This window comes from Rhinopithecus roxellana, chromosome 13 (assembly GCF_007565055.1).
Source record: "Rhinopithecus roxellana isolate Shanxi Qingling chromosome 13, ASM756505v1, whole genome shotgun sequence".
Taxonomy (NCBI): domain Eukaryota; kingdom Metazoa; phylum Chordata; class Mammalia; order Primates; family Cercopithecidae; genus Rhinopithecus; species Rhinopithecus roxellana.
The window spans coordinates 76,507,565-76,532,920 of record NC_044561.1 but is presented as its reverse complement, the minus strand read 5'-3'; the positions used below and the strand labels follow the sequence as shown (position 1 = coordinate 76,532,920).

Here is a 25,356-nt window from a genome sequence, read left to right as displayed (position 1 = left end):
GGACACTGAGGTTCAGACGGACTCTTGCCCAGGGTCACACAGCTGATGTAAATCCTCAAAGGTCCGTACTCTTCCCCACTCAGCCATACCAGCTCTCTTCCTCACACAGGAGCTACCAGTGACCTCTTAGCTGTGGTGATGATTCGACAAGGACAGCTCTGAGCTGAACCACGCTCTTGGCACACTTAATGTGCTCGCCACATAAATCTCCAAAGCTAAACTCAAAGTGAAGGCTCTGCATCCGACTCAGCTCCCTCCCAGGCTTGTAAATTTTGCTTCTGCCTAATGCCAATCCTTGAGGGAGAGAGGTTGACGGCCTGAAGGTTTTGTAGCATTCACCCATCTCCTCGTCACCCCTCCCCAGGCCCCCAGATTGGGGGGCAGGGCCCTGCCTGGCAGAGGGCACACAGGCAGCATTGTCTCTCCTGTCCCTGAGCTGCTTCACCTCTCGAACTTTCCACCAAATGCTTCAGCTGCCAGCAATACCACCTGGAGTCCTACCCGCCCGCCTCTCCAAGAGGGTCTTTGGAGACACTGCTGCCTTGTTAGGTGCTGAGGGGCTGCGTCCAGAGACATGAGACCCGCAGGGGAGACCACAGGCGGGCCAGGCATCTCCCAGGCCATCCTCTAGTCATGAGCCCTGAGTCTGCAGCCTGCACAGATGTTGGGGTAGGGGCCAGAGGGAATGATTGTACCACAAGATTAAACACTTCAATGTCAACATGTGTGCAGTGTTGCTTGAACAATGTTATCATTGTGAATTGAATGAACCAAAGAGTTTAGGGGATGGGGCAGGGAGAGGGAGAAAAGATGGGTTTAATTATCTCTAGAGCTGAGGCCAGTTCTTTGCCTAAAAAAACCCAGACGTCCATACAGCTGAAAAGAAAAACGGGCTGCAAGCACATGCCGCTCCTTCTACTACAGACCCAGGCAGCCCCTGGCCTATGGCTTCCCACCTCCCAGAGGGAGGAACACAGTCCCCAGGGATTTCTGAGTTCCAACCCCATCCTCAGCTCATTGAAATTGAGGGAAAAGAATGAAAAGTAGTTACTGTCTTCACCTAAACCAGTGGTTCTCAGCCAGAGCTGACTGTCCTCCCCTCACTCCCATGAAGGCCCCTCGGGACACGGCTAAACATGTTTACCAGGGACAATGCTAAACATCTCGCAATGCTCAGGATGGCCCCCCATCCAACCCCAAATGTGACTAGTGCTGAGTTGAGAGTCCTTGACCTGAACAGACAGGCAGAGTTCAAGAGGGTCAAGAAACCTGGGGTTTGGTCTCATCTGAACTGTGAGCTGGCTGGTATAACCCCAGGCTCACTGGGCCTCAGCTTCCTCCCATAACAAAGGAAAGGACTGAATTTCTCTGAAGTCCCTTTTCTCACCTATTAGACTGTACCATGTAAAGCTGCTGATACTCTACCAGTTTTGACCTGTATGCGGTTTACCCTAATACCTCGGGGCAGCTTGGAGGCTCTATCTGTGCTGTCTGGTAAGGCACACTGAGACATGTGGGGCTACTAAGCGCTGGAAATGTGGCTCCCATAACTGAGATCTGAATGCTTAATTGTATTTCATTGTAATTAATTTAAATCTAAACAGCTGCCACGCACAGTGGTTCACACCTGTAATCCTAGCACTTTGGGAGGGTGAGGCAGGTGGATCAGTTGAGGTCAGGAGTTTGAGACCAGCCTGGCCTGGCCAACATGGTGAAACATTGTCTCTACTAAAAATACAAAAATTAGCCAGGCATGGTGGCACACGCCTGTAATCCCAGATACTTGGGAGGCTGAGGCACAAGAATCACTTGAACCCAGGAGGCAGAGGTTGCAGTGAGCCAAGATGGCACCACTGCACTCCAGCCTGGGCAACAGAGCAAAAATTCCATCTCAAAAAAATAAAATAAAATAAAATCTAAACAGCTGCATGTGGCTCATGGCCTTCCTAGTGGACAGTCAGATCTCAGGTGTCCCCATCACTGCAGAGGTGCTGTTGCCCACACTGCTTTGTTGCACCAAGGGCTTGCAGGGGGCCACTGCAAATGGGGGTCCTCGCCTATGTTCTCAGAGATGCAGGAGAAAGTTTTTCTTTAAAACCTTGGGATTGGTGGCTTACGCCTGTAATCCCAGCATTTTAGGAGGTTGAGGCAGGTGTATCACTTGAGTCCAGGAGTTCAAGATCAGTCTGGCCAACATGCCGAAACGCTGTCTCTACTAAAAATACAAAAATTAGGCGTGGTGGCACATTCCTGTTGTCCCAGATACTCGGGAGCCTGAGGCACAAGAATCGCTTGAACCTGGGAGGCAGAGGTTGCAGTAAGCTGAGATCGTACCACTGTACTCCAGCCTGGGTAACACAGCAAGACTCTACCTAAAAAATACATAATTAATTTAAAAAATAAAGAAATGGCGTTCCCAGTGTGAGAAATTCTGTGGAAGCAGCAGGAATTCAACTCCTGACTTGTGGGTTTGAGGCCTGGCATGGGGGCTGTTCAGGTATGAGGATCCCCACGCTGCTCATGGGGTCACGTGGGGAGCAAACATTCCCCACCAAGCACCTGGCGAGTGGTATCCTGCTGATAACTGTCAGACATGCCAAGTTCAAGACGGCAGAGGCTTTGCTCCAGGCCTGCCCGGGCACTGTGGCCCCTCCCCACAGCTGAGTTGGTCTCAACCCCACTGACACTCTCCCTGGGCCTCCTTCCCTCTCAGCCTCTTTCATTTCCCTCCCATAGCCTAAACACTGGGATTATTTTGGTGAGAGGCCTGCTGACCTGTTTCTCCACTGTCCTCTCTTCTAGATTTTAACTCCAGGAGAGTAAGAACTGAGCAAAGGAGCAGGACTCAGGTTTCCAGAGCAGAGCTGGGCAACAGGGCGAGTCTCGGCTCTGCCACTTGCTGGGGCGTGTCACTCCTCTTCTGTAAAATGCAGGTGGAGCTGGTAATAGCACTGACTCCACTGGGCTGCCAGTTAAAGCCCGGGAGTACAGTAGACCAGGCATGCTCCGCCCTCAGGATGCCCAGAGTCACACGCAAACTTATTAACGCACAGGCCACTCGGCCCCACTCCCAGCATGTCTAAGGTGGGTGGTCTAGGGTGGGCCCAAGAGCATCAATGTCTAACACATGCCCAGGTGATGGTGATAACGCAGGTCTAGACACCCCACTCTGAGAACCAGAGGAAAGGAGAGTGTCCGTGGAGTGCCTGGCACATGTGATAGTCTTGGAAGCTATTCGCTCTGATTGCTCTGTTGCTTAGCACTGTTCACACACCAGCTCCCACACTCACTTGCTGGGCACTCAGCAGCTTCTCCGGAGACTTAGTGAAGTGGGTTTTGAAACTCTCTCTATGAGCAAATCAGGAGGAAGACACCCGCTCCTCAGCCTCACTCAGCCCAGGATGCAGGAGAGAACTGGGGATGAGCATGGGCCGCGGGGCCTGGAGGTCTGGTTCACATGCAGGCTCTGCCAATCACCAGCAGTGACCCAGGACAAGCTAACCCACCTCTGGAAGGCTCAACTTTTTCTCCCTATAAAATGGGGACGGACAGAGGCCCCCAGTTCTGCGGCTGTTGGGAGAATTCAAGGACATGGAGGCTGGCCACCAGGGAAGGCAGCAGAGACCTGTGCCTTGCCTGCTCCCAGCCAGGCCAGAGCAGGCTCCAGGAGCAGCCAGGTGGGGGAAGTGAAGCTGCCATCCTCCCTCCTTTCCCCAGGACAGGAGGGGCCTGCTCAGACCTTCCCCCAGAGCAGCCAGAGACGCTTGGGTCAGCTGGGCAGACACAGCTGGTTTAAGGTATTTTAGAGGCAAATCAAATCAAATGAGAATTTATAATCCTTCCTGAGGCCTGGGTTCCATCAACCTAAACTCATTAGGCCCATGAGATGCAGGTGCAGTGAAGGAAAAGATGGTTCTGCCTTTCCTTCCTGCCCAGCCCCTGTCTCCCTTTCAAAATAAGAGTCTTCTTTAAAGCCACACTCTGTCCCTGGACCAGAGTAATCAGCTTCATTTCTGAAAACAGGATGGTGCAGAGACGTACAAAAGCCACCCCAGGGGCTGATGGGGGAGATTTGGTGGGAACTGGAAATCGTGGAGAGCCTTACTCATTTCAAGTCCACATTGTAAGAACTTGAACTTAAATTCCTAAGCTAAAGTATCAAAACACCCTTAAAATTGCATGGTTGTCCTTTGAACCTATTTCTGGTGCGGGAAGCAGAAGAATATGAGATCACACCAAAAAACTGGTGTTTTTTTTATTTTATTTTTATTTTTTATAGAGATAGGGTCTCACTCTGTCACCCTCAGCTGGAGTGCAGTGATGTAATTACAGCTCACTGAAGCCTTAGACTCCTGAGCTCAAGTGATCCTCCTGCCTCAGCCTCCCGAAGTGCTGGAATTACAGGCATGAGGCACCCCACGGGGACCAGAGAATGGTTTTTAAATGACATTTTGTATTCTATATGAAATGTAACTGGAAGAGTTGCAAACAGACTCCCAAAAGTTCTACTTGGGGTCTTCTTTCCAAATCATTGCTCCTGTGATTAGTGATTTAAAAGCATTATTGTATAATTAAATGTATATAAAGTTTAGAAACAGGCAAGATTAATTTATGCTACTAGAAAACAGGACAATAGTTACCCCTGGGTACAAGTACAAGGGGGTTCTGGTCGATTCTGTTTCTTAATCTACACACTGGTTACCCTGTGTGATTGCCTTGCAAACACACACAAGTATTCTTGATTTCTATGCTATGCTACACATGTTACACCTCAATAAGCAGTTTTATTAAAACTCAATTAGCAGTTTTATTCATAAGTGTTGTTAGCTTTACTCATTGCCAGCTCTACTCAACAAACATGTCACCATACTAAGAGGCACAATCAATTCAACAGCAGCTCTTTGGGAAAAGATACCAATATCTTAATCAATTTAAAGACATCCTGGTTTTCAGAGACTTTGATAAGCAAATATATGGGGCATTAGGCCTGACACACGTAACTGTAAAACCCCTATGTAGCTTCCTCCTGCCCTCATGTGAGACTCTCCAATTAGCATTGCTGTTGACTGGTCTGCTCCAAACCTACCCTTCAGGCCTGAGAAGCAGTTCAGGATCAAGTGTAAGAGGGAAGGCTCAGGCACCGGATTTCCAAATCCAATGACGCTTAACTGGGTATGTGTTCTTGGGCCAACTACCCGCTCTCTGCTCATTTATCTGCTAATAATAGCCCCCACCTGAAATGGCTGTCATGAAAATTAAATAAGTTAATATTAACTAAAGAGGACAGGCTGGGTGCAGTGGCTCGTGCCTGTAATCCCAGCACTTTGGGAGGCCGAGGTGGGCGGATCACCTGAGGTTGGGAATTTGAGACCTGCCTGGTCAACATGGTGAAACTCCGTCTCTACTAAAATACAAAAATTAAGCCGGGCGTGGTGGCACGTCCTGTAGTCCCAGCTATTCGGGAGGCTGAGGCAGGAGAATCACTTGAACCCAGGAGGCAGAAGGTGCAATGAGCCAAGATTGTACCACTGCATTCCAGCCTGGGTGAGAGAGCTAGACTCCATCTCAAAAAAAAAAAAACCAAAAGAGGACAAAAGGGTGCCCGGCACATAGTAAGCCTTTGACAAATGTTTGCTACTGGGATGATTATTACAATGGCTAACATAGCTGCAATCAGACAGTAGCCACACCTCCACACCCCAGCCCAAGCATAAAGGGCCAGAGGCTGACTCCAGCAGTTGCTGGAGTTGATGTAGCCTGGTCTACCCCTCTAGACCCAACTGATTCACGAGTGAACATGTGATTCAAACTGCTTAAGAGCCTCTCCCCAAAAATTGTAGCTGAATGTAGTAGTTCAACCATATGACTAAGAACCCCAGTTTCTTCTGTCTTTTTTGCTCTGTCATTGTCTGCATGTTGACTTAATTCTTAGGCCTCTTGTCTCACGGTCACAAGATGGCTGCTGTGGCTCCAAGCAACATGTCTTCACAAAACCACATTCAAGGCAAGACAATGGGGAAGAGAACAGAGACTTCCGTTTGCTCAGCGGCCACTTATTAGAAAGCAAAATATTTTTCAGAACCACCTCTCAGCTTCTCCCCTAATCATCTCTTCAACCAATGGGCTTAAGGAGGCACCCAGACCTATCACCTCAGTCTCCCATGGGAACAAGCAGAAAGAATATAGGTGCCCAGAACCCTTTACTGGAAAACATTTGATCAGGCTCTCAGTGTAAGCATGAAGTTCCACCATTTCACCAGGGCAGGCAGGTGTTTCTTTCAAGCAGCTCTCCACCCTTGGCTAACAAACACTGACACAGATTCTTAAAATGCTTTGAGTCTCTTGATCTGTTCATCCTCCACTAAGGGGAGACAGGAGCCGCCTGTCTCACAAGCAGAACTCAAACCAAGCTCCACCCCAGGCTCTGCTTCCTCCCAGGGGACAATAATTCCTGCCCTCCTCGGGTCATTTTCAAGAAATTTTGGGCCAGGTGCGGTGGCTCAAGCCTGTAATCCCAGCACTTTGGGAGGCCGAGACGGGCAGATCACAAGGTCAGGAGATTAAGACCATCCTGGCTAACACTGTGAAACCCCGTCTCTACTAAAAAACACCAAAAACTAGCCGGGCGAGGTGGCGGGCGCCTGTAGTCCCAGCTACTCGGGAGGCTGAGGCAGGAGAATGGCATCAACCCGGGAGGCGGAGCTTGCAGTGAGCTGAGATCCGGCCACTGCACTCCAGCCTGGGTGACAGAGCGAGACTCCGTTTCAAAAAAAAAAAAAAAAAGAAAGAAATTTTGCCCTTATCTCAGGAGATCAGGAGGGTTATGTTAATAAAACAAAGCTTGTTTTCAGCAAACAATTGGCTGTTGGCTAGAGTTCTATATAGTCTTCAAAGTTAGAGCTAATGTTGTACCTACTTGTAGGTAGGTGTGAGTTTAAAGAATAACTAAAATCTCTCTATGGGCTACAGAGGGTCTGGTTAAATTAATGTCAATGTGCAACCAACCTTTTGTATATATTCACAGTGGAACACTATCGTCTGGAGGCTTTGGAAGCTTGCTTGGGGCCTCTATTTATCTGTGCATACAGTGGAGCCACATCACATGTACAAACACCTTTTGTAAATCTAACTGTATACAACACAGGAAATAACAAAGAGGGAGAGAGAAACCATTTCAATCATTTGAATGTGGCCACCCAACAACCACTTCCAACCCACTTTTCCCTCCCCTGCCTCTCACTGTGCTGGCTAGATGCCAGCTGCATACCTTCATACCTTCCCTCAAAGCAACAAGATGGGGGCTTACACACAGTTTAGCCCAAGAGACTTAAGGAGAAGTCTTCCAAGGAACTTGTAGGAAACCAAGAGGTAGGCAGGCAAGGAGAGCTCTTTGCGCCATTCCCCATCCTCCTGCCTTGAATGTGAGATTGTATGAGGATGAACTGGCTGGGGCGGGAGCAGCCGTTTTGTAAGCATGAGGTAAGAGCCATGAGGAATTTGAGGATGGTGGCGGGGGAGGTGGGAAGCTCATGGATGCTTGGATGGTATCACTGAGCTGCCTCCACAAACGTGAACTCGCCTCCCTAAAGACTTGCTGTTAGGGGAGATAATGACATGTTTTTGTGCTGAAGCCATGCTATGCAGGTGTTCTGTGAACTGCAGCTGAACAAGTTCTAAGTGAAACACCATTCCTCTCCACAGAAGCAGGTAGTGACCATTAGGATGTATATCTCTTACAGTATCTGCTGTCCCAGAGGGTGTTATAGGTCCTTAGTGTTAAGTATAACACCAGGAGGGTCCTTAAGTGTAGGACCTGTATTGTACCAAACTTCTTACCTTCTAGTGTTTGAAGGTAAGTATTTTGGTACAATACAGGTCCTACAGTCAAGCAGGTTATTTCACCCCATGTGCAATGGAAGCAGCAGCGATCTGCTGCAATACTGGAAGAGAAACTGGGAGAAGGGACTCAGCCATACAGAGACACCACATAACAAAACAGCTTCCCATGGGAATTCAAGGGTCATTCCCACTCTGCCCAATGTCTGTCCTACCTGCTGTCTTTAGCCTACGCCTGATGCAGGGGTGACTGCATCACACTTTTTCAAATTCCCGAGATTCTTTTCAAAATCTGTAATAGGAGTTGAGTAAATAACATACATATAATGTTTGAGATGTGAAGGTACTTAGGGAAGTATATAGTCTTGGATAAGAGGGCTGGATTTGGTCACGAACTTCCAGGCATCTACAGTGAATTGCAGGTGAACAAAAACATCATCAGGCCATTGTCATGTTCCCTAATGACATCAGTCTACTGTCATGTTCACAGATGAGCCTAGAAGAGGCTCTGCAGCCAGACTGGACCCCCAAGGCAGTCAGGAGCAACCCTGTTTACTGAGAGTTCCCTGTAGGTGAGGACTGAGCCCTTTCCTGCCACGATCTCGTTTAATCCCAGTGTCCTGAGCCTTGAGCGGCTCACCATAGAGGGAAACTGAGGCCCAGAGCACTCCGACCCTTTCAGTAACTTGCCTGAGGACACACACCAGTGATCTGGACCCAAAGACAGACAGACTTGCCGTCCCCAAAGCTGGGCGAGTGATTTCTCATTCCTGATTCCATTTTCACATATGTAAAAATAAATGTTGAAATCATGCGGTTTAATGAACAACTGGCATGGGCAGGTCCTCACTTAAAATGAAGAAATGGGCCAGGTGCAGTAACATACACCTATAATCCCAGCACTTTGGGAGGCCGAGGCAGGAGGACTGCTTGAGCCCAGGAGTTCGAGACCAGCCTAGGCAACATGGTAAAACCCAATTTCTACTCTCTCTATATATATATATATAAAATATATTTTTATAAATATAAATACGTATCTATATTAAATATATATACACATATATATACACACATATATACAAAAAAAAATTCGCCAGGCATGGTGATGCACATCTGTAGTTGCAGCTGCTCAGGAAGCTGAGGTGGGAGGGTCACTTGAGCCCAAGTGGTAGAGGCTGCAGTGAGCCAAGATCGTACCACTGCACTCCAGCCTGGATGACAGAACCTGTCACCCTGACTCTGACTCAAAAAAAAAAAAAAAGGAGAACTTCATTTATCCATATCAAAAAGTGGGGGTAACACAGAAATGCCACCCACTAAGTCTGACATGAATGGTATTCAGATAAATAAAAGAAAAACATACAACTTTACTGTGAAAGTTTTATTTATGTGCTTTTTTTGGAGTAGGCCAGCCCACAGTCAACTGTCGAAACCCAACAGGTTGCCTGTGCCCCCAGCTGACAAGGGTGGGCAGATCTGGGTGTCTCCTTAAAACTCTGCACCAATAAACACAGATCTTAATCAGCAGAAGGCAATTTTCTAGTATAACTGGATTCGTCATAATACAGCCAGTTTCCTGTTTGCCTGTGCCCAGTCGACACCAACAAGCCTCCAATTTCAGCTGGGCTTTCATCACAAAGAGAAGGCCAGCTGCCCTGATGTAAGTCCTGTGGAGTCACGGCTTGGAGGCCACCATGCCCACAGCCCGCTCTGGATCCCAGCACAAACCAGCAGCACATCCTACCATGGTGGGTAACAGAGCAGCTGAGCAGAGGGCACAGGCAGGTCCCGTGTACAGTGGGTTCCTGATCAGTTATAGTGTGGCAAATGACAGCATCGCTGCCTACCACTGGCATCCCCAGCCACCAGCAGCAGGCGGCCCGAGGTCAGCCCTCCTCCTGTCTCCCCACACGGGATCTTCACAGCAGCCCAGGAGACAGGCACCCACATCAACCCCAGAGTAGGAAAATAGGAGACCCAGGGTTTAACAACCTGCCTGAGTGAGTCGGGGAGGTGGGGGCAAAGCGGTGGGGGCAGAGCGGTGGGGGCAGAGCGGTGGGCGCAGAGCGGTGGGGGCAGAGCGGTGGGGGCAGAGCGGTGGGGGCAGAGCGGTGGGCGCAGAGCGGTGGGGGCAGAGCGGTGGGGGCAGAGCGGTGGGTGCAGAGCGGTGGGGGCAGAGCGGTGGGGGCTCTGCAGTCGGATAGTCTGACTCAGACCCAAACTCTTAACTACCATCTGAGACATTTTAGAACTTTTTCAAAAACAGAACACAGGAGAACAGGGTGCTGGGACCAGGCAAATGCAGGAAAAGCCTCACTGTGTCCGACACCACCCTTATGGGGACTCGGAGCACACACCTCATGTTAAAGACGCAGAGGAGTCTTCAAAGGGGTCATCCTTCAACCCAGAGCTTTCGCAGACTCAGAGGAGCTCCATCGAACATGGAGGGGAGCAGGAAGTGTGGCTGACTCACTGTCTGCAGAAGGACAAAAGGGACCGATAAAAAACTCAGGCTTTTGGCCGATCACGCCTGTAATCCCAGCACTTTGGGAGGCCGGGGCAGGCAGATCGCTTGAGTTCAGGACTTTTGAGTCCACCCTGGCCAACACGTCAAAACCCCGTCTCTACTAAAAATACAAAAATTATCTGGGCATGATGACCAGCACGCCGTAATCCCAGCTACTCGGGAGGCTGAGGCAGGAGAACTGCTTGAACCCAGGAGGCAGAGGTTGCAGTGAACCGAGATCGCACCACCGCACTCCAGCCTGTGTGACAGAGCGACGCTCTGTCTCAAAAAAACAAAGCAAAACAAAACAAAAGTCAGGCTTTTTTACTTTTTGTACTTTCCCAGGTAGGGGACATAGCCTGTGGAAAGCAGGGCTCAACAAACTCCATGAAGAGCCAAGCAGAAACTACTGTAGGCTTCGGTCACCATCGTGTCTGTGGAAACTCTCAACCCTGTCGCAGCAGCAGTAAAGAAGAGAGAATGAGTAAGTGGATGGATGTGTTCCAATAAAACTTTATTTATAGACCTTGAAATTTGAATTTCATGTCACTTTAGTGTCATGAAATATGATTCTTCTTATTTATCACACTTTTTAAAAATGTACCAGCCATTCTTAGCCCACAGGCTGTACAAAAACAGGTGGTGGGGCTGGAGTCGGCCTGTGGGCTGGGGTCGGAAGGAAGCAGCACTTAAGTTACAGGGAGACACGAAAAAATACAGCTTCTGTGCTCACCCTCCCCCTCCCAACCCCGAGTAAGTTACCTGCCAAGAGAGGGGAACAAGGTGAGAGAGAGATGTGCCCTATTCCTCCCCAGGAATGTCCAAAGAGAAAAATAAAAGAGGGGCCAGTCCTCAATGTGTGTTTAATAAACTTTTAGCATCATCGAGCAAAAGGTGCAGTCAAGTATTTTGGTTCCCAGGAGACAATGCTTGCTCTTTAGAGACTTGAGCTCCATTTCAGTCTCCAGGGTGTTTCAAAGCCAGGTAGAGCTGTGTGCTCCCAGGAGAAGGCTTGAGTTTTGATCGCAATCTGTGCTCCTTTCAGCCAGAAAATAACCCGCCCATCTAGAAATGCTGTTTTTCCCACTCACCACTGTGGGTCAGTGGGTTTGAGGCTAAGGCTTCCAGATGAATTCCCAAGGTTGAGGCAAGTTATCCTAAACCAGTGGTTCTCAAATGGGGGCAACTTTGCCCCCCAGGGTACAGTTAGCAATGTCTGGAGATACACTTGGTTGTCAGATCCTGGGGGAAGAGCCAGAGATGCTGCTAAACATCCTATAATACACAGGACAGCACCCAGCAGAGAACTATCTGGTTAAACATACCAATAGCGCCCAGGCTGAGAAACTGTACATTAAACGTACTAAAAAGGGGCGCTTCCAAGTTCCAGAGGCGCAGAGATTTCTGGGTCCTCCCCCTTCCATCCCTGCTTCCTGCCAGTATATTAAGATAATTAGGAGCTCAGGGTCTGAGTAGGCATAAGGCAAGTAGCTTCATTTATCGTTTCCTCCTAAAGGAAATGACCAACCAGTGCCTCCATCCCATAAACATTTACTAGCCTGGAAGGTTCTGAGGCCCTGCTGCCATTTTTAAGGGCTTCTCTCTCAAGAAATGTTAGGTCAAGTCAGTCAAAAACTGAAACTTGAGAAGGGGGAAGACTGGGGAATGGAGTAGGGGGCATTTTACAAAATTCAGGACCAAGAAGAAAATAGAAAGATCTTTTAGATCTGCTCCCACCCTGCCCCCACTTTCTTGACCATAAACAAACAGCTGCTTTATATCGGGCACCTTATGCATGAGGAAAAGAGAGTTTTAAAGTTCTCAGGGCACTGTCCTGTGGGTTTTTCTTTTACTCGCTGAGTCCCTGTCGTGTTAATGGGTCTGTAGATTGATTCGTTATTGGCCTTCGGGGCATCGTACTGAACAGGCTCTGGGACTGGCTCTCCTGCCCCCAGCCTTGGAAATGGCAGGACCACCACAAACAGCAGCTGGTGGCTGAGCTCGTGGACATCCATGCACCAATAACAGAGAAGTGATGAGAGCTCCCATCATAGTTGCTTCCTTTAAAAAAAAATAAACTTTTTATTTTAGAATAACTTTATAAGAACATTGTAAAGCTAGTACAGAGAATTCTTGAGTACCCTTCACCCAGTCCTCCCAGGGTGAACATCTTCTACAAGCACAGGACATTTGACAAAACCGAGACGTTCACATTGCTGTGTAACTGTCAACTCAACTCCAGATTTGTTTCAGACTATACCAGCGTTTCCACAGATGTCCTTGTTCTGGTCTAAGATCCAGTCCAGGACATCACATTGTACTTTCTTTTGGTTCCTTTTTTTTTTTTTTTTTTTTTTTAAGACAGAGTCGCTTTGTCATCCAGGCTAGAATGCAGTGACATGATCTCGGCTCACTGCAACCTCTGCCTCCCGTGTTCAAGCGATTCTCCTGCCTCAGTCTCCCAAGTAGCTGGGACTACAGGTGTGTACCACCACACCCCACTAATTTTTGTATTTTTAGTAGAAACAGGGTTTCGCCATGTTGGCCAGGCTGGTCTCGAACTCCTGACCTCAGGTGATCCACCCACCTTGGCCTCCCAAAGTGCTGGGATTACAGGTGTGAGCCACCGCACCCGGCCTCTTTTGGTTTCTTCTTATTAAAAGACAGAAAACTTGACAGAAATAGGTGAAATTTATTTGAAACTCTCATCAAAACTATCCTTTCCCTCCTCGCCAGGGGCAGCTCTCACCCTGAAGGTAGGTAGTCCTTCCTGCACATGTGTCCACAGTATTACTGCAATGTGTATGAACCCACAAATAATAAATTTATAATATGAGTTGGTGCCCTGGTGTGGGAGGTTGGGGGTGCCTGTGTGCGTAATTAACAAAGTTACATCCTAAACATCCTTCTGTTACTTGCTTTCTCCTTCTGACACTGTTTCCAGTCTACATTGATACAGTAAAAAAATAAAAAAATAAAAACAAAGAAGTCCCTGCTGGGGTAACTCCATTCCATATCCCCTCCCAGAGCTACACCTGCTGCTCTCTCGAATAATCCCCTGTTCATGCGCATTTTGATTCTGGGGACTTTACAATATTACAGACCATACACAAAGGCATGCTGGCACATACGGAAAAGACTGTTTCTGTGGTCTTTTTTATATGGCATCTTGAGGAATTGCTATTAAAATACCAATCTCTGGCTGGCTCTGGAATTTCCCCATGGAGGGGGTATGGGGCACATGTAGGTGCCCCCCACAGGCACTCAGGGCCCTATGCCCTGACAATTATTTTTAAACCATAAAGACCGAGGAGAGGGAAGGTATCACAAGCAGGGTGGATAACAGAAGGGAAAGGTGTGTGCCTGCTTTTCTCTATGTCACTCATCAGAACACAGGACCACAGAGTCAAGGCCAGGGGCTCGGCTTCTGTTTTAATAGTCTCAACATCATCTCCTCCACGCTCCCCATTCCTTATTTGATACCCCACAGGTTCAGGAGGAAAGAATGGGCAGCTCCACACCCAGCAGGAGCTGGACAGACACATCGGCCTCATACTTCCTAGCTGTGCATATTGGGGCCTCTTCGGTGTCCTCCTCTCTAAAATAGAAATGACACTGCTTCCCTTGCAGAATGCTGAGAGAATGCATGAGGGCCCCAGAAAGATGGCTACTCTGAATCTATTGCTGCTACACAGAAAGATCTTAGCCCTCTGAGGTCTACAATCCATTTCAGTGATGCATTTAGATGATGGAGGGGTCTCTGAATTTAATGTCTAGATTCAGCCATGTAAGATCCTGCCTGGACTAAGAAATGTCTCTAGGGGGCCAGGTGTGGTGGCTCATGCCTGTAATCTTAACACTTTGGGAGGCTGAGGCGGGTGGATCACTTGAGGTCAGGAGTTCAAGACCAGCCTGGCCAATATGGTGAAACCCCATCTCTACTAAAAATACAAAAATTAGCCGGGTATGGTGGTGGAAGCCTGTAATCCCTGCTACTCAGGAGGCTGAGGCAGGAGAATCACTTGAACCGAACCCGGGAGGCAGAGGTTGCAGTGAGCGGAGATCATGCCACTACACTCCAGCCTGGGCGATAATGAGAGACTCCATCTCAAGAAAAATAAAAAAAAAGAAAGAAAGAAGGAAAGAAGGGAAGAAAGAGAGAAAGAGAGAAAGAAAGAAGAATGTCTCTAAGGCCCCAGAGAGAAAGCAAGCAGCTCTTCCATTGTGGACAAGATTTCATGGCAAAGTGATAACCTGCGCCTTCCAGGGAAACGCCAGCAGTCACCTCATTAGCCAGGAGCAGAGTAGTGCTCCTTAATTCTCTAGGTAGTGAACTGGACAAAAGCTGAAGCTTGCCTTTGCTGAAAGACAAGTCATAAACAGGGAAGTCATTTTACAAGTGGGAATGGAAAGAGATGTTATTCTTGTCAAACCAATTGAGTACTTCAGTGAGATGGAAGCTTCCAGAATATCAGTCTCCAAAATGGAGCACAAGTGGGGAGGAGGCAAGAGGAACCCATTGGGAGGCAGGGAAAGATACATTACAATTATAATTGTTAAGCAAATTCCAACTGACAATCATGGGAGTTCACTAGCTTCAACAAAAATATATGACAGGTAGGGTTGAAAAATGAAGGTCTGGTTTCAGTAACGCACCCCACAACCTACCTCTCACATTTCTGTCTTTGAATCTTGTGAGAGATGCTTCAGCCATGATAGTGTGGTGTTATCCGTGCCATTTCCGGGACACTCTCTGGTGCTTTGCCTTTCTGAGCAAGTGGTGGCATCGTCATCTCCTTGCCCACCTTGGGTCAGGTTTGGCCACATGGCCCACTTTCACCCAGAAATGTGAGCAGAAGCTCTTTCAGGTGGAAGAGTAAATTCTGGGGTACATATCCTAAACAGAAATAAGTTGTGGCTGGATGAGGTGGCTCACACCTATAATCCTAGCACTTTGGGAAGCCGAGACGGGTGGATAAAACCTGAGGTCAGGAGTTCAAGACCAGCCTGGCCAACATGGTAAAACCCCATCTCTACTAAAAAAATAAAAATAAAAAATAACAAAAATTAGCCGGGCGTGGTGGCAGGCGCCTATAATCCTAGCGACTTGGGAGGCTGAGGCAGGAGAATCACTTGAAACCCAGGAGGCGGACGTTGCAGTGAGCCAAGATTGCGCCACTACACTCCAGCCTGGGCAACAAGAGTGAAACTCCATCTCAAAAAAGAAAGAAAGAAAGAAAGAAAAGAAATAAGTTGTATAACTACTAGTTAGGATAGTTTGTACTTCATAAAACATACACAAAAATAGAAAATTTTGAAGTTAGAAAGTCACTTCCAGACAGAAGTATTAAAAGCCAAGGCACAGTTCACATTGTCTTTCCTTCTGGCACCTTATTCGTGACATTCTGAGGACCTAAGCCTCTCCCAGGGACCCTGCTGCCACCAATGTGCAGAACTCCACACCCCAACCCTGAACCCCCATAGAGCTATAACCTGATACAAATGAAAAACAAACTTCTGGGATTTTTAACCCACCAAGATTGTGAGTTTCTTCACACGTGATAACTTCACGTATACTGACCAGATGAAGGGTCATCGAAATTTGGGACCAGGCCTTTAGATCAGTAATCCTAAACTGTTAAATCACGGTTTCGAAAACATCAAAGAACAGTCCATTGCATTGCAAATTTTCGTGACTGCAACCTTAATTATGTTAAAATTTAATTAAGTTTTAATTAAATGTGTATTAATTAAAATTGTGTTAACAATTAAAATTAAAATGATTCATTAGCTAAAATTTATATTAACACCAAAATTTTGTATTGCTTTAGATTTAGTATCTCCTACTTAAATTTCTAGTTTTGTCTATGTTTTATGAAGTACAAGCTATCCTAGCTATCCTGTAGCAGTTATACAACTTATTACTATTTAGGGTATGTACCCAAAAAGGTAGGAGTGGGAATTGGAGATCAAAAGCATTCAGAAGAGACTGCTTAGAATGTCTTCATGCCATACATGCACAGAAACAACCAACATCTGAGCACCTTCTATATCACGAGAATTCTGCAAGGCTGTGCATGGGCGGGAGAATAAGGCTGTCTGGAAAAAAAAAAAAAAAAAAAAAAAAAACGGAAAAGTGTCCTTTATTGAAGGCCAAAACACAAGCCACAAAAAAAAACTTGCCTGCCTTTGTGTGTGTAAGTTGCCAGGGGGATGAGTACTTGGACCATTATATGCCAACTGTCATGCTAAGAGCTTAGCTTTTTTCTTTTTTCTTTTTTTTTCATGTAGTCCAAACTACATGAAAGCAGAAGAGAGGCTGGAAGCACAAGACAGGGCAGGCCTAAACCCAATGCTTAGAAACATGCAAGTTCTCGATTTTGGAAATGGTGCAAGTTTTTATTCATGGCCAAATTTAATTAAGCCAGGCAACGAAAGACTGAAACTTGAAAGCTACTCCAGGGAGATAAAGATGTGACAGAACACGTGACTTCAGAGATGCAGGGAAACCTAATTCTTGGTAAGTCGGATTTTCCAAACAGTATAGAAAGAGCTGAAGGGAATTTACGGAAAGTCTTGAGTGAGAAATGCCACCCCTCGGTATCTGGCCCTGGAGACATTCTCTTTCGTCCTCTGGTCTCCAGAGGCTTCTAAACACGCTGAATTCACACAGGGCTTTGTTGTTGCAGCCTAACCCCAGCTGCGGGAGCCTTGGGCAGCCTTGCACCTGCTCCAATAAAAAGTGGGGAAGTTGTGCAGGTCTGTTAATGAATGCTTTGGGCTTGTCACTCCCTTGAAGGGAAAGACAATTTGTACTTTGACCGTCTTCCAGAAAGGAGTGGGAAGAAATACTTCAGTAATGCGATTTTTTAAATTAAACATTTTATTTTGAAATTAATTTTTAATTCAAAGTTGCAAAGGCACTACAGAGAGTTCCAGTACACCCTCTCACTGAGTTCCAGTTTCCCAAGTAGTAAAATCATTAAATAACCATAGATGCTAAAATTGGGGGAAAGATTCAGCCTTAGACTCTATTCATCCTCAAATAAGTTTGGTGCGTTCATTCAAATTCCAGTGATCTCTGAAAGAGGGAGGAGCGCGCATATTCACACTCTGGAGATCATTTTGTTGACATTTAAAACAACATGAGCAGTTTAATCTCAGTATTTTAAGAGTAAGTACTTAAAAACTGAAATTTGGACTACTATACCAACGTAAATCTTCATCTGGCCAAAGCAGTAAAAACAAGAGCTACCATTTGTCGTACACCTACTAGGTGATGGCCTCTGCACGTGAGTGATATGATTTCTGTTTCTTCAGAATTTGTTGAGGAAGAGATTCTATTGCAGCCTTTATAAAACGAGGACACAAATGCAGAGATGTTAAGTAACTTGCCCAAGGTCACACAGCTAATATGCAGTCATCGTGGAAACAAGACACATGGGTTTAGGCTGTGTCTAAAGAGAATCATTGTGGATGCCGTTCCAACCTCCCTTGCCAAGTCACACCCACTGCTGTCACCAAGAACTTCCGTTACACGGCAGTGAAGCCCCCAACCCCTCACTCCATATATCACCCAGAATTAGCTGCAAAGTGTCAGGAGACTTGGCCAGGCAGCCCCAAGCATCAGCGAGGGCTGGAAGCCTTCACTGTGAAGCCCTTTATAGAAAGCCGCGGTTGGCAGCCCCCGCTCCTGCATGGGAACAAATTAACATTGGCATTCCAAACACAGGAAAGGAAGGAAATTGGAAACACAGTTTATACTTGGCCAGCCCTTTGAAATACTGTACCATGCTACCGACATCAATTAATGAAAAGCAGGGTTGTGTGAGAGGCTCTGGTTTGGAAATGCATTAACACACGTTCAACATGTTTGCACAGGAACCGGATTATAAGCACCCTGGCTCCAAAACAATAAAGCAATTACCCTAAAGCTGGTGCTCTCGGAGTTGTCATTAATTCAATCCACTCCACGCGGATCAGCACAGGCTTTGCGCGGCTCCCCACCATGCCTTCCGACACAAATGTTGAAAAGGCAGTACTGCACACGCTAGCCTGAGTTTCGCATAAGTAAGTGTCAAACTTCATGCACTCTAATATCCCCCCAAATCATAAACACTCCACTTTGGAGAGGGAAAAACACACAGCAGCAGCCCTGGTATTCCCTGGCATTGCTGTTTCAGTTCGGGTTTGAGCAATTTTTTTTGCCAGGGAAGCTTAAATGACCTATCTGTTCCATATTAAGACATACCAAGTCACATTTTTTTGTCAAATATTATTTGTCAGATGCCATTTGCTGCGAAAATTCAATCCCAGCTTGAACACACAGCTAATACCAAACGGCTCACATAATAGCCGCGGTCGTACATGGGATCATTTGCAGTGAGCAAACCCCCCTTCCTCTATAAACTGTTTCAGGGATTGGAAAGAAAAGCATGTGAAGCTCTGGAATAAATAAAGCACCATGCCTTGAGCCGCCCAGTGCAAATGACCCTTGCATACTGGGAGAACAGGCTCAAAATGACCCAAGAGCAAGTGCCCCCTTCACAATTTTGTAAGAATGCTTCCAAGAAAGGATTTGAGATGATGTGGGTAAATTTCACTGTTTCTGATCTGCAATAGAAAGAACCAGCTCACTTCTCTGAAGGACCAGCCTCCCCAGGCACTGCCTCTACACACATGTCCACCTGCATCTGGAATCCAGGGTCCAGGCAACAGACATCACGGTTGTCTCCTCCCCGCTCCTGGTGACGTCATCTCCTCAGCTCAACTCCACGTTGATCTGGGATCCATCAGGCTGGAGCAATTTGAGTGTGTAAAGCTAAATGTGTTATCATTTTCACCACAAATTAACAGTTTCTATGTAAATATTGGTATTTCCTCACCCCATGAAGGCGAGAGGAGGCAAAATGGCACTGGCGCATTTGATTTAAACTAATTAAAAGCAGAGGGTTGTGCAATTCAATATATTGATTTTACCAGTGGGACTTAAATCTTTTATAATAAGTGTACACAGCTGCAGTGCTCTCCCACCACTATGCTGTAAAGGCTAATCCGCACATTCCTTCTGACGATAACATGACAGGTCCCACACATCCCCGCCTGTGCCCTAACCCCAGGTGACAGTGTCAGAGTGCATTAAGGTGAAGCCTTGCAGTGGCTTGCCAAGAAAACAGTGTGCCGACAGCCCCCCAGCTAAGCCTGAAGAGTGAGCGTGAAAGAATTCATGTGGCCAGAAGCATGGTGCAAAGGGCTCCCCATTTGAAATATTCAGCCGGTTACACGGATGGGCAGACGGGGAAGGGTGGAGACGGGGGAGACTTAGGACATGCTGATTCTTGCAATGGGCCAAATATGACCTTACCAAATGAGGGGGAGATATTAAAGCGATAGGAGTGATCAATCAACTTAGATGGGACTCTCCCTGGAATGAAGTCATCACTTGTCTCTGAGTTCAGCGGACATGTGATATTCACTCACATCACAGGCATTCCGGTGGTCAGGGGATTGTGCACCAGCTGTGTTTATCTCGGCCAAGTCTTGATAGCCTACTACGCCATGGTAAAGCCCCAAACTGTAGCTTGAGGGGGCTGCATCTCAAAAGCAGTTTCTTCTCTCTGTGCATTCAGAGAGTCATCCCCCTAAAACGGATTTGCAAGTGGGCCATCTCTGTTACCCCTTCCATGGGGACCGCTCCACTACCAAATGACAACCCTGGAACCAAAACCAAAAACAGCCACCCAGGCTGGCATCCAGGTTTCAGCCTTACCCTGCCTTGATTCCAGAAGGAAAATACATAGAGGATGAAAAAAGTTCAAAGCTAGGTCACATACATGCTTGGGAAAAGTGGAGGAAAATCTTTGATTTATATAAGCAGGAAAATGAGGTTTAAAAGAAGTGATTTTGAAAGGGTTACGAAAAACACAGCTGTTGGTGCACTCCTATAGCAAAGGCGCTCTGCAGAAAGAAAGAAAGAGGGGGGAGCTGTGTGACATCTATATTAACCTTTGGCTGCTCACCAGTGAGGGCCGGCGCTCCGAGTGCTGGAATGTGGAACAGCCCTTCCAAATTTTAACACAAGCCAGGTTACAGCTGCAAATGCCTGCAGTCCACGCTCCCCTTTGCGAAGCACTCCCTGAAGGAAATTTTTAAACTGTAACAGAATCTTTTTCTAATACTCTACAGTGGTAGGGACTGCTCTTGAGGGGCAATGGGAGAGGTCTTAATGCCAAACACTTGTCAACAAAAAGGACAGCCAGATGGCATAAAAGCAAAAATCAAACTGCACGGCCTTCTCCCTACTCTTCAGCTACATTAACAAAAGCCACTTTTATAGGCTGACTCCAATAATGATAGGTTTCCAACTTTCTCTTCTTTTCAATTTAGCGTCAAAGATTACACAAATTTCATGCCTTCATTACCTGGACCAGAGATAAACATGATGACTTCCACTGCCCTAGTGCCAGCCGGCTACTTTAGAAGATCCCTAACACAGCTGCTGGGTCTTCCCAAAGAAGGAACAGTAATGGGCTACGGCTAGATTCAGTGGGCAGAAACGCCATTGCCTGGGGATTATTTAAGAGAGGGTAGCTGTTTTGAATTCCAAAATTAAGTCTACACAGAGGAGTTGGGGTTGTTAATCCAAACCAGTTTACAAATCTTGCCATTGAACTTAAGGGGCCCAGGCTGGGAAGATGGGAGTCTCACTCAGGCAGCTCAGCTCACATTGCCCGGGGCTTTATGGTACAGGCTGGGCTTTGTCATAAGGTGTAGCCTTTAGTCCTCATTCCCACCACCTGGTTTTGTCGTAAATTCCCCTCTAGTTTTCCTTCTAGTTTAGATCCCGCTCAGCCTGGCAAAAAAGTTGAATTCCAAGAACAACTTACAGGAACAAAAACCAGTTTGGCGGCAGACAGAAGGAAGAATAAACGCACCAGGTCTGCAAAAGCCTTCAGAATTCAGGCAGGGGTCCCCCAGCGTACGCAGGCTGCCTGCCTGCAAGACAGCAGAGCTATGCAGTGCAGGGGGAAGGGGCAACAGAGGCTGCCAAGATCCTCACCCATGCCCCACCCCCCGACAAAGTCCCACCATAATAATAAGGAATAGTTTGATATGTGCTAGTGATATTTTCTCACTCTTCTGTAAATTGTGAGAATAAACTTACCTTTAGAAAACTGAATACTACAGATCAACATGATTTGCAATCCAAGGAAAAACAGTATAGCAGTGTTCTTTCTCAGCAAACTCAGTGGCCAGACAAGTCTGCTACACCTCCCCCCAACCCTCTTCAACCCTACTGCCACCCCCAAGTCCCTCCTATGGAGAAATTCCAGGCTACAACAGAACAGAAGGGACAGGCAATTTATTCCTGTGCTGCTGCTTAGCAGAAATTAAAGGCCAACATTAGAAGCATCTACAGGAAGCGTCTCGCCAAACTGCAGCCCAGGTCTTCACCTAACTAATGACCTCGAGTTTAGGGACAGAGAGAGAAAGAAAACAAGGTCAGTGCGCTCTGTTAAAAGCCACTCTGCCATCTAATTTGGAGTGATGTCCCAGAACGCTAGACCTGAGAAAGTCAGGGTCCCACAAAGCCCAAAGCCAGCCTGGCTGATTAAGAGGCTCAGACAAGCCGGTCTTTGTCCTTTCAAGATGAAAGAAATGGATTGAAAGGTGTGTGTACAGCCAGAGGAGGAAAACCACCCAGCTGTGGCCTTCCCAAACAAGTCCCAGCTTGCTCCTGCCGCCATGGGGGAAGCAAATAGCCAGCACCGAAGTTCCCAGAGGCACCCTCCGAGCAACCTGGTCTTTCTCTGGGGGACAGGGAGCCCCTGGGGCCTAGCCCACACCGCCGGCCCATAAGCAGTGGCGGCTTTTTTGCTCTTGGTTTGCAGGGCCTTCTACAGAAGCCGGAGATTACAAATACCTTTTTAATGACCCCAGCCAGGCTCTGAAGGCAGCCGCTGGGACCTGCACCTTCAGTGGGAGTCCGGGGTACCCAACAGAACGGAAGATGCCATAAATCCCCCAGCAGAGAAAGGGCCCTGGCTAACCCCAGGCTTCAGGAGGGCGACAGAACTCTGCGTTCATTATTTATGTGTATGTATTTGGAATTTTCCTTTAGTTTTTGGTATAGTTAATAAATACACATTGTTTTTTAAAAAAAAAATCACCAATACAGAAGTGCAGACAATGAAAAATCAGACCCCAGCTCCCACTCCCTAAGCCCCAGCTGTGCCCCCACCTCTCTAGCCCTCCAGTAAAATCTCTCTCCAGTTCCTGGTGTCTTCCTCCAGGAGGACACCATGATACACAAAAGCATACATGCAGGCCACTCACCTGCACCTTGCTTCTTTCCACCTCATGCATCTTGGAGATGGTTCTAAATCAGGTCATATGTTGCTGCTTCCTTCTTAACTGGCTGCTTAGTATAATTTAAACTTTCTTAAAGGTATTTTGGCATCTAAACCTCCCACCCCTTGCTCGCTGAAGCTTGGCTCACTAGCTGGATTTGGTTATTAAGTACAGACAATGGCCTCCCCGGGAACTCCAGGGACCTTATCAGGAGGGGGAAGCATGAAGGCGGATCTGCGCTTCCCCGCGCCCCCAGTCCACGCCCCAGGTGCCCAGCGTGGGGCTTCAGTATCATTATTTCCATATTGACACAGAGCCCGTGGGCGTGAGTTTGCTGTCTTGACTTGGTTCGGGTTTTCGCAGCAAGTTACACAAGTAGAATGAAAGCGCTCAGGAAACAGCGCTATCGGGGCGTGTTATCTCGGAAACCAAATATTTGATCATCAGTTCCGCAGTGCGCTGCCGGGGTGGGGGGGTGGGGGGTTAGTTTGAGCAAGTCTGGAGAATGAGTGCGCGCAGACGGAGGGGGAGCTCCCCGGCCCTCGAGGCAGCCCCAGGCTCGCGTCCTCGGGGTCGTCGCGGCTCCAGTCGTAAACTGGGACCCCCAGTCGCCCCCGCGGCGTCAGCTCGGAGATCCGGCGCAACCCAATCGCCAAAACCTGTGGATTGCACGCCACACGTGATAAATGCTGAAAATGGATTCTGCTGGCCCGAGACCTACCACTAAATACTTAAAATAGAAAACTAGCGGCAGGGCACAGTGGCTCACGCCTGTATTCCCAGCACTTTGGGAAGTTGAGGCAGGAGGATCACCTGAGATCGGGAGTTCGAGACCAGCCTGAACAACATGGAGAAACGCAGTCTCTACTAAAAATACAAAATTAGCCAGGCGTGGTGGCGGATGCCTGTAATCCCAGCTACTCGGGAGGCTGAGGCACGAGAATCGCTTGAACCCGGGAGGCAGAGGTTGCGGTGAGCAGGGATTGCGCCATTGCACTGCAGCCTGGACAAGAAGAGCGAAACTCCGTCTCAAAAAAAAAAAAAAAAAGAAAAGAAAGAAAAAAAAAATAAAGAAAAGAAAGCAAACTAGCAAGCTCCCCAGCTCCAGCCAAGAGAGAATGGGGCATCCGGCGGCCCGGAGAGGGGCCCCAAGGCGTTCGGAGCGCGCGGTACGCTAAGGCGGGCGCACCACTAGGGGACAGGTAGGGCTTGTCAGGGCGGGTAAGGGAGTGCGACGGCCGCGATGCCAGGGCCAGGCAGGGCTGAGAGGGGCCCAGGAAGGGCGGGAAGGCAGCCTCGCCGGGAAGGGCCCTTTACATCCAGGTAGCGCGAGCCGCGCCGGCCCGGGACAGCTCACATGACCAAGCCCCGCGCTTTGAACGGCCGGCGCCTCCAGCCCCAGAGATGCGGCCGGCGGCGTAACATGGAGGGGACTTCGGTGGATCTCTCCTTCCCAGTAACCCCCACAGGCCCACCGAGCCCAGCGCGCCAGACCTGGAGGCGCACACAGCTTGGGAGCCATAGGGCCGTGGGTGGGAGACCCTCGGGCAGGCACTGCGATTTCAACCAGGAGCAGAAAGCTGGGCGGGCTGTATAGAAGAAGCGGCTCCCTCCCTCCCGGTCTCAAAGTGCCCCCGAACAGAGACGCATACCCCCGCCTGCCCTTACTCACCGAGGTTGACGAAGCTCATGACCATGTCGGCGTCGGTGAGGAAATGGCTATCTTGCAAGCTAGCCAGAGGGGGGCCCTGGGTGCTGAAGACGGCCTTGTAGGGGTAGGAGAAGCCCTGGCCTCCGGGCCCGCCGCCGTCCTCCACCGCCATGGCGTTGTACAGGTCCAGCATGAACATGGGCGCCGAGTTGTGCTTGCCCTGGAGGTGCGGGCGCGGTCGGTGGGGCAAGCCCAAAATGGAGAGGATCTCGCGCTGCATCTCCCGCCGCTCCTGGCTGCGGAGGCGCCGATGGATGAAGCTCGAGTGCACCTCGTTGTCCAGGCTGAAGTCGGCCAGGGCGGAGCGCAGCAGGAACAGGGATGACCAGAGCGCCACGAAGCTGTGCGGCGCCGCAGCGCGCAGCGAGCGCACGTGCATCGCGCCGGCTCTACGCGCGACCCGGGCTCCGGGCTTCGGGCTCCGGTCCCGCACCGCCCCAGGTGGCAGAAGGGGCAGGCGGCCGTTCGCGCCGCTCGGTCACTTGCTGCAGACGGGCCCCGCTGCGCCCGCGCCAGACATGGCCCCTCCCCGGCCTGCCGCGCTCTGCCCGGACCCCCGCCCCCTGCTGGGTGCTGGCCCCGGGCCCCTTGCCCCGCACTCGCCCGGGCGCACCGCCGGGCTTGGAAAGCAGCCCCGGCAAACGAAGAGGCGAGTGAGGAGGCGGGCGCGGGTGGGAGGAGCAGCCAGCAAGCCTAGGAGTCCAGAGAGCCAGTGCCGAGGAGGCAAGCGGACGGGCGGGCGAGCGCTCCTTCTTCCCGCTCCTCTGGCGCTCTCGCCCTCAGGCGGCGGCGACCCACCCTCTTCTAACCTCTGACGTGAAGAGCAGGGGCCCCGGGGCGCTCTCCCAGCCTTGCGCGCCCTGGATCGCACAAGAAGCCGCCTCAGGAGCGCCAGAGTGGTACACGCTGGGGCCTGAGCGGAGGAGGAGGAGGAGGAGGAGGACGGGCTTCA

At 48.9% G+C, this 25,356-nt stretch overlaps 1 protein-coding gene across 2 annotated transcripts in view; it reads right to left on the bottom strand.

Annotated features, from left to right (window-relative positions):
• Positions 1–25,308, bottom strand: part of BMP7 (bone morphogenetic protein 7) — a 97,511-nt gene extending 72,203 nt beyond the window's left edge. For both annotated transcript variants that reach the window (XM_010365109.2, XM_030915757.1), the window contains exon 1: positions 24,366–25,308. In XM_010365109.2, the coding sequence (XP_010363411.1) occupies positions 24,366–24,783 (418 nt within the window). In that variant the 5' untranslated portion in view covers positions 24,784–25,308. The remainder of the gene's footprint in view (positions 1–24,365) is intronic.
• Positions 25,309–25,356: the final 48 nt, after the last annotated feature.